Source organism: Apaloderma vittatum, unplaced genomic scaffold (assembly GCF_000703405.1).
Source record: "Apaloderma vittatum isolate BGI_N311 unplaced genomic scaffold, ASM70340v1 scaffold1211, whole genome shotgun sequence".
Taxonomy (NCBI): domain Eukaryota; kingdom Metazoa; phylum Chordata; class Aves; order Trogoniformes; family Trogonidae; genus Apaloderma; species Apaloderma vittatum.
In genome coordinates this window covers 216743-226539 of record NW_009699409.1, presented here as the reverse complement: position 1 = coordinate 226539, position 9797 = coordinate 216743, and the positions used below count along the sequence as shown (strand labels likewise).

The window sequence follows — 9797 nt, the reverse complement described above, 5'->3', positions numbered from 1 at the left end:
ACACTCACTCGGTACTGGAAGACGTCTGTGGTCACAGATCCATATGGTCCATCCACGGCCAGCCTATGGCAACAAGACACTGAGTCAAGGGTTATCAATGTATAAAATGACAGCATGGTTAAAATTTGTTGGGCTACATATTTTCAAAACGGAACTTCTGTTAAAATAAAAGAGAAAAGACATGTCTAAGCTGGCACACAAATTACTCATAAAAATACATTTAATTTTCAGTGGATGCCATTTAATAGCAAAGCAACTGTTTTATCTGAAGTGAGAGAACAAGAGCACCCATGTGGGTTTGGGGCCTGGCCATCTATTTAAGCATGCAATTGCAATTTTCTGGCTTTCTGAAATGTGATTAGTCATATAATTGCATGTCCAAATTTAGCTGTGGAATTTGCATATTTGATTACGAATTACTGAAAAGCATCCTGTTTTAGAGCTTTATTTTCTATATTGTATATATCAAAGTAAAGAGGAACAGATTATATTAATCATTTTGAAAAGTTCTCTATGTGTGTTAAAGCAATAAAAGACAAAGCTAGAAAGAGGTCATCATATGCAAGGAAACTTTCCTCAGCTCTCTCAGAAAAAAAAATATTTTAGCAATACATTTCTGGCAAAAATGCTGTGCTTAGTATCTGACATGAAGGCAAAATGTGTAAGGAGAAATGCTTGTTTATGTTACTACCTTCTGTAATCAATGTTGCTGATGCTGAGACATTCATTTTGATAAAAATTAGAGATGAAAAATATTATTAAATAATCAGATTAATTCCTCTAGCAATGTGGAATGTAAATACACAGTACTTTGGAGTGTTCTGTTCAGTCTGTCTTTAAATACTGTAAGTGCTCTGGAAGATGGTTTCACTTACACTCAGTCCTAGGAAAAATTGAGTTTTTCCTTCTTTTAGTTTTTCTGTTGGTTTTGTGTTCTTTATTGCATGAATCCTCTTTAAAATTCATCTTAAATACTACCAACAAATATGCAGGCATAGGAAGAATGAGATGTTTAAACAGGAAATGAAAAGAGGATTACCAAGGAATGGTACACACAGATATAGGGAGACAACGTATCTGAAACCCTTGTTGCTGTCTTAAAGTGTTCCTGAAGTGCTAGCAAACATTTTCCCTTTATTTGTACTTGTCATTTTTATTTCAATATTCCAAATGTTCTGCAAATGCACTAGCAAATGAAACAGCTAGTCAGGGATAACTTTGGGAAATCTGGCCTCAGGTATAAAAAAAATAACCTTTTTTGCTCTTTAATTTGTATTGTTATACAGATTATTGCCCAGCCCTGTACTTTTTGAGCATTCAAAAAATCCTGTAAAATATGGTTAAATTAGTATATATATGTAAAGCGCCTGAGAAGTGCTTTTGTAAGCTTTCTATGTGGGCTTGGGAATAATTCTCATTATTGTTGGCAGATTGAGAAAAAATTGATCTGGAAGCAATTTCAAGAGATTCTTTAATCTGTCTTTGTGCTATAAGATAGGATCAATTATTTCTGAATCCTTCCTTACAGATATTTGTCTTGTCAGCCTACTCCTAAATCCTCAAATGGCAGAGATCCCGTCATTGGTTTGCTCAGCCGTAGATAGAGAGCTTAGCCAAATACAAAGTCTCAGAGAAGTAGGGAAGAGAAGGTGGAGAAACTGAGCTATACAACCCATTCATTTGATCTAGAGAGGGTAGAGAAAGGTAGGAAGATAGTAAAGAAAGTGGCAAAAAATATTTACTTTTGCCAAGGGAGGAGTAGAAAATAGGACTCTAGACTGTTTCTAGTAGCTATGGCTTGGATTGTCTGTATTCTTTGTGTCCATCTACATAATTTCATTAGAAAGTACTTTGGGAGAACGCAGGGAAAGTATTTAATTCTGGAAAAGAAACATGAATGAATTCTTGCATTATTTTTAGAATTTAAATATTTGCTAATCAGCACAATTGTGTAGCACTCATGACTGTAAGAGAAGTTCAGTTGTGGGACAGTGTGTTAAACAGCAGTTAAGTGAGCCAAAATCCCAAAGATGTGTAATATGGAAGTTGATTAGGTTCACAAGAATAGACTGTTCTATTGTCTTATCTCTCAAATTGGCCATAAATGACAACTAACCATCTTTGCTACCTGGATAAATGTGCATACGTTTTATTTTGTCTTCTTTTATTAATTATAATATTTATATATTTTTTAGAACCTTACCTTATAGCTAAGTTGCTACATGTCTTCTGTCTTCTGCTATCTGTTATTTTTTAATATAGTCACCAGTTTCATGTTTATCTTTAAATATTGAAATCTGTTTGCTTTATTACTAGCTTAACTATTGAAATATTCTTTTTAATATATTGCAAGAAAGCAACTGAATGATGGCATTAGGCACCCTAACAAGATTAAAAATAAGAGTCTTTATATATGACAGCACTGTTAATTTCAGCCCTGCATTGTGGCCAGCAACATTTGATAACACTTTTCTTTTTCTCATTCTTTACACTGGCTGTCAATCACTTTGGACCATTTTTTGCTCCAGTTCTGCTGAAGCAGCATACTTCTCATTCCACTTGCCTTCAGCAAAGGCATGGCTTTCATTTCTAATTCTTTTTAACTGATATAATGTATGGACTGGACTAGGCTTTCTTCTCTGCCTCCGCCTTCTAATATGCCCCTGTAGCTCAGTGGTGTCTATAAGCTTTTTAGGGGAATGTTCTTTAGCATCCAAGTCCCAATAAATTCATTAAATTGTACAAAATATAGTTAAACAGGTGCCTTTTGCTGTTCATTTTTACTAGAATTCCCTCCTCAAAAGCAATTTTCCAGGGGGGAAATAGTCCCTTTGGTCCCAGGCCCTACACAATCCACTAGAATTGAAATGTTCCTGTGCTGGGCTCTTTGCTGAAAATTTCCACTTTACCTGCAAGAGGCTACATGGTTTGAATCCCTTATATACAGAGCTAGATGCTTAGCTGGTCTAAGTCAGGATGGCTCCATTAACTTCAGCGGAACTCTGCTGACTTGCAACAATAAAGCATCAACCTTTTGCTTGGATTAAGATGCCAAAGATACAGAATTTGAGCTCCAATAACCTTTCTAAAGTGGAGCAGGGTTTGGAAACCAAAGAGATTTGAGGGAGACTGCTGGAAAGAAGTTGGTTTCAGATAGAAGTTTCTGGGACCATTAAATACCTAAGTAACTGAAAGGGAAAAGCTGGAATTTTGGGTGGCAGGTAATGGGTGCATACAGGCAGAAAGCTATCAGATATCTTCCAGTGTTGTTTTAATGTCAAAATGGATATCTTTAGGTGTAGATATAAATGTCAGAAATTTAGATAATAGAGACAGAAATACAGATATTGATAAGGACTTTTAAATCTTGGATTAGTCATCACATCATCTCGGTAGCTGTTGGCCTAAGGTCACAACTGCATTTATTTGTGTGGGTCTTTTTTAAGGTAATAATGTGTTTAGGGATCCAGAACTACAGTCTAATACTACATCATAAAGAACACACACAAAATTAATTATAGTTAAAATGTTAACATTTATTTTAAAATGTAGAATGAACATTTTAAAATGTATCATTTGTTATTCAAACCTTGGTAACATCCACAATTCCTTGAAAGCTTTTTCCTCTGCTCCAAATGCCTTGAAAAGGGCCGCAGTCCAATCCCCAACAACTCGTATGTGAACACTGAAGAAGTCCTCCTCCGGGGCTGAGGTGAGGGTGAAAGGATGCCATTCCAACTGTGAGACAGATGGACACTGTAGAAAGATATACTGACCAGGTCCCATTTTAAAGTCACGTTTCTTCATGTGAAGCTCAATGACTCCAGAGGAATGTGTTACCACCTAAACAGTAATAAAAGTACCTGTTTTATTTTCCTTCAGAAGAGTTACTGTTTGTTTTCATTAGGCTACAGCTTTGCAGTCATTTCCTCTTGAGTTCAATCACAAGTTAATGCAACCTGGGATGCACAGTAGTTTTTAAATGTCTTGTAGATTATGTTCTAAAATGCATGTTGCAGTGGTGTTGCTGCCCAATGGCTTGAGGGCACATACAGTGTGTGCCATGGGGCAGCTTGCTTTGGGACTGTAAGAGGCAGTGGAAAGGCTGTAACAATTAAACAACTTGTCAGTTTTCAAACTTAGTAGAGCCTATGCAAAATATTCCTTAATAAACTGGAATATTTCCCCAGTTTTACTCTCTTGTAACACAGTTAACATGTATGGGATTATTACTGGTTTGGCAAGAAGCAAAAAGCCCAGTGGTCTCAATTCTAATATGCTTTTACTAAGAGGTAATGTCAGTTAAGCAGCCAGTTTCATATGTCACACATAGTACACCGAGAATCTCAGATCACAGCCACTCTGTGAAATCAGCAGCAAGACTTATCTGACATGCTTTTCCCCCACAGAAGATAAGCCTGTTTCTGATTGCTGGCTTGATACCTGTGGACTTGGCTGTTTCAACAGCAGCATTCCCCATCCATTCTTCTGTGACTTAAATAGGCCCTTAGCACAGAGATATTTACAACTGGGATAAACCATTACAGTGGTATTAATGAAGCTTCTACTATTTATGATGATAATATAACCCTTAATCTCCTTGGAAACCTTCTGATTTGAAAGTAAAAACTCTGTCCTACTGAAGTCGAGTGCATCTCTGGCATTTACTGTGGTGGAACATGGTTTCAGTTCACTAAAAAGAGAGAGACCCTCTGAACGGATACTTGTGGTGGTGTAAAGTCTGGCACTTCATCAATCAAGTTTGATCTCGTATGGAATATCCTTATGGACATACTATTAGAATAAATGCAAAACCTAAACTCAATACTTGGCTGAAACCGTGATTGCAATGGAAGAGCTGCTGAAGCTGTTAGTGAAAAATGAGGCCATATTCCTATGAAAGACAAAAATATCATTGACAACTTTTTTTACTCAGACATGCAACCTATGTTACTTACCTTAGTGATGACCACCTCTTGTTGAGATCTCCAAAATCTAACAATTCTTTCACAGATGTACAACACCATGGGACTTAAAACCCACTTCCAAGCCTGTAGAAAGTTGCATATTAAAAAACCACATTTGTTAGAATGTGTATGAATGTATTTTGCATTTCTAGTTTAAATCAGTGAGTAGTCTAAAATGAAATTATTTGATTTTTCTTCCGTGTTTTTTGGTTTGCTTTTCTCAAGAGAGTATTTCTGTTGCTACTGCAGCAGTTCTGGCTTTCTTGTGGAACAGACATATGGGACTCCTTCACAGATGCACTCCAAAAGCAGTGCTAATATCTATCTGTATTCTGGCCAAGAAGAGTCCTTTAAAATCTTTTCCTACTAAAAGGTAAAAGGATTAATCTATTTAGGTGTTACATATAGATATCATTGGACCTGAAGATGTAGAGATGCGTACATTTATACAATATTACCTATAGCCTTACTATTTTTGCTCTTCAAACTCTACAGTGTTTCAGAAGGGTCAGACAGGAGTAGCTCCTATTGTTAGCTCTGAGTTTTCTGATGCTGCATGAGAAAGCATTATGTCCCAAATATTCAATTAGAAGAATGGGATACATTTCCACTTAAACCATTAATCAGTTCCGTATCAATAAATGTGGGGGTCTTTTCATCTAGGATACTGAGCTGGTCGTACTTTAAGCACTGCAGATGACTGCTGTGCTTGCACTTGCTAATCATATGTGCTGATCACTGTAACAATCAAAGATACTTGGCTATTCAGGTATACCAATTGATGATTTCACTGAGTTGTGCTGATAGCTAAGATAATTAGATGTAATTGAATCTTTGTGTTTTATTTTGTTTTGGGTTTTGTTTTTTTCTCCTAGGAGAGATACTGGTTTATTTCCAGTTTTGTTAATTACACAGCTCATTCTAGCAAACTGAAGACTCCACAGTCATGTGGCTTTTAAAATCTCCAAAGAGTAACTTTACTTGCTGAAACATTGACTTTGCTCCACAAGCTGGGTAACAGGAGTTATAAAGTATCTTTTATGAGAAGCAAGCCATAAAATTATGTGGCTTCTTTAGAAACTGCTAAGAGGATGGAGTGGCAATTTCCCAAGGTTAAGTCTTGAAAATTAAATTAAAAAAATGCATGATTTAATAATGGGAAGAAACCAACATAAGCCAGAAGATTCTCAGTTAAAGCAGAAACTCAACACATCCATTGTCCCTGAATACTACAGGTGTCTCTGCACAGTGGGTAGTCTCACATCTTGAATATATCTGCATATATCAAGCCACAATAATGATGAGACCTGTTTTTCCTCCCTTCCATTTGTGTTACCTGTAAATAAAAGCACGTGACAGGAATGTTAAGGGGGTAGGCTACCCGGAGCAAGAGCTCATCTGAGATTTGCAGTGCAATGGAGCATTCTATCCAAAATATCTGTTGGCTGAGTTGGGACAACAGGACATCCACCAGGAGGTACGGGCTGCTAGACAACATGCCTCCTGGCTGGCTAGTTAGGGCATTGGTAGTGTTGCCCACGTGGTTTTTCCTCCTGGAATGAGAATGAACTGAGATGGGGCAGCCCATGGCTTGGGAGGGGCTATAAGGATAAAAGTCTGGATGCCCTGGGCGCAACAGAAGTCCTTCATCGTCCTCAATGGGAGCCAGAGCAGGCTCCTACGTGCTGAAATGTGGGGCAGTGGAGCAGATGTGGCATGACTGCGAGGATGGCTCCGCTGTGGTAGCCTGCCCCAGGAACTGTGACCAGCAGGGCGTGCACTCAGGTGCCACCTCGCAATCCTGGCTGTGCCGCTGCTGTGCACACCTTGCCATAGCTTTTTAGCCTCTGAACAAACTTGTGCTATATATCTGCGGTGTCTAGCAGGTATCGCACCATGGCACATTACCCATCCAGCAAAGCACCGTTCTCACAGATGATCTATATGCCATGTGGTATTAACACAATTCATTTAAAGTAATGTGACTTTGCAGGCATGGCCTTGGGTATGCAGGAAAGTGTGGCAAAATAGGTTTAACATGGAGAAGTGGAAGTTCTCTCCAGTTAGTTTTATGATAATGAATGTCAAGACATAGTGTTGGAAGCAAGCTTGTGTCTGTATTCATGATGCGTAGCCATGCATTGATTTTTATGGCGACATTGTAGCTGAAATTTTTAGAGAGGCATGCATTTTCTCATTAATATGCGGGCTGGGTAGTGGCTAACAATAGTTTAGTTTAAGAAAAATCTATGTCAGCCATTAAAAGAGCTACAAGACACTGAATGCTAATTTTTCTCCTTTACTTTAGGATTTCCTTTGGTATGTTTTTTTCTTTTTGGAAGAAACAACAAAAACTTGCATATGAGCAAGCTTAATCTTGTGCTGTAAATGTTAAATGATTTTGTTTGGATGCTAGACATCTGACATACTGTACAAGTCTGCTCCTTAATTACCCCCTGTGGATTTGCAATCTTGTTGCAGCAAAACCACCCTTCCATGGGACATTTTTCCTGCCTTTTGCCTTTCGCTTTCATAATTCATTGTTTCAAATTCTCTCCTTTTTACCTAGCTTAAGACATCACAAGGCTGGACGATATGAAGCATATGCCCCAAAGCAAGGACGTAATTGTCTTTCCGACTTATTCTCCCTTGGTATTTAGGGTATCCATATTAAAGTACTATTAGTTAAAATAATAACATCAATTTGCATCACTAGCTTTACTATTGCATTGTATTTTCTATATCTCTACCCTCATAAGGTTTTCACTTGGTGGCTATGTTTGTGTGATGAACATATCAAGGGTGTTGGTGATACTGAATAATTAAAAATAAATGTACTCAGTTTAAATACAGTACAATTCTGTAACCCATATCTTTCAAAGGGAGGGTTGCCTAACTGAAGGATCTTCCAGAAATAAAAATTATTATTAATGTCACAAAAATTTTATACATCACTCTTCATCTGTACCTGTCAATATTGATTGTAGAGGAGGTCATGATTACTAATTTAGTGCACAGGGAGAAGTCATGGTGCAGAAACGTGAAACTACTCTCTAAACATGCCAGTCATTAGCATACACTGCAACTCCCTGCTCCCTAAGACATTTGGCCACCCAGGAAAAGACATAAAGTTAAAACCAGAAAACAAACATCACACTTACCACAGGTTTGTTGCCAGAAAACTGTGGCAAAGGGCACTGAGTGGCATTCTCCCATTCCCAGTAGCGATCCTTACAGTAAGTGACATTGTGAAGCAGCAGACTCTGAGGTGTCTGACCTCGGACAAGCTGACTTTTAAAACAAAAATGTTCATCAGTGATATACTGCTTTGCAAGATTTCTGTACATCTGTAGATTTTGCATGAGTAGTCAAATGCAGATTCTGGGATAATTGGAAGTTCAAGAACTGGCCATTTCAGCCCTATTTTGCTCTCTTATTCAAATTATCTTTCCTTTAGCTACTGTGACTTCTTGAGCTAATGCAAGAAGTGTGTTGTAGTATTGGTATACGTCAATGCAGCTGACATGTGGAGAGTCCTTATGTAGAAACTGTATATTTTGCTGTTTGTGGCAAAATTACAATGATTTCCAAATTCTTTGGAGCAGATACTTTGACCTCCTCTGTATATAGGCATCTGGTATTGTTTAGAAAGGAAATAAAATTTAATAGTGACAGAATTTCTCCTTCCTTTGCTACTTTCTAAATGCATTTTTAAAAGCTTCAAATAAAGTTGGAGGATTGCAATTAGATGTGCACTCTCTAAACATATTAAATTCTAGCTTCTTTACTTCAGAGAATGTTAATGATGTGGATTTTCCCAAACATATCAATCTGACTGTTCAGTTTAAATGGGCTTCAGCTGGTGTTGATTATGGATAGGGAAGGAAGATTTTCAAGGGGAAACTCTGTTTGTTTCATTTTGTTTCTCTGATTTTTTCCCTTCCATGCTTGCTTTGGCTCTACAGTGTTAGCCTGCCCTGCCCACGAGTCTAACAAGAGACAAGGAGATAAGAAGTGCTGCTGCCTTCTACATGGCAGTGTCGTCGTTTGCCACCAATTCAGACAGAAAGACAGAAAAGAAAGTAGCTTGAACGAATTTCGTTCAGTCATCTGGCAAGGAAAAAGAGGCGTGAAGTGCATGAAACCTTGAGTTTTGACTCCTCTTCCTGAATGGGATGGTGATGGGCTTGTGCTGGGGAACTGCTGTGTTGCCGTCCGCTTCCAGCCTGGAGCAAGCAGTGCACTCATTGAATGCTATCGATAGGGCTGTTAAAAAAGTGTCCCCTTTTTAGGGGAAGTGTCTTGCTGAGGAGTGTCTATCAGCTGGCTAGGCAGAGGGAGCTTACAAAGCTGAAGGTGTAAAGGGCTCATTATAGTTGTTTGGAATTGAATGCTAAAAGATTTGCCAGAGGGAGAAGAGAAAGGGCCATTTTAATACAGTTCACAGCATTTGTTTGCAGCTCTGCCTCTGAAACTTGGGATTAATTATTGGGCCCAATTTCAGGAACACTTAAAGCTAAATTGAATGTGGCAGCTCTCAAATGGCAAGGAAAGAAGTGAGAAAGGTAACACACCACAAAATATTGTACTGGCCTGTTCCCTGCCCCTTGGTGACACCATATTCCTCCAGAGAACAGGCACAGGCACACACTGCTGTGGGCTAGGACATTCTTCTATGTCAGAGAGTAGTGGTCTGTATGTACTTGAGTGGTGGTCAATACCATCTGAATATTTTATGAAACAGACATAAAAAGTGTTACTATGATAACACAAAGTGAGTCTATCCTTAGATCTGAAAAACTTTACCAGAGCATGAGGCCATGTGCACAC

General features: G+C 38.2%; 1 protein-coding gene across 1 annotated transcript in view; it reads right to left on the bottom strand.

The window, feature by feature from the left end:
• Positions 1 to 9797, bottom strand: part of LOC104280631 (NADPH oxidase 3-like) — a 39448-nt gene that overhangs the window by 12518 nt on the left and 17133 nt on the right. The window contains 4 exon segments of the mRNA XM_009878338.1: positions 1 to 63; positions 3590 to 3843; positions 4959 to 5051; positions 8129 to 8258. The exon segment at positions 1 to 63 is cut by the window's left edge and continues 1 nt beyond it. Coding sequence (XP_009876640.1) covers positions 1 to 63; positions 3590 to 3843; positions 4959 to 5051; positions 8129 to 8258 — 540 coding nt within the window.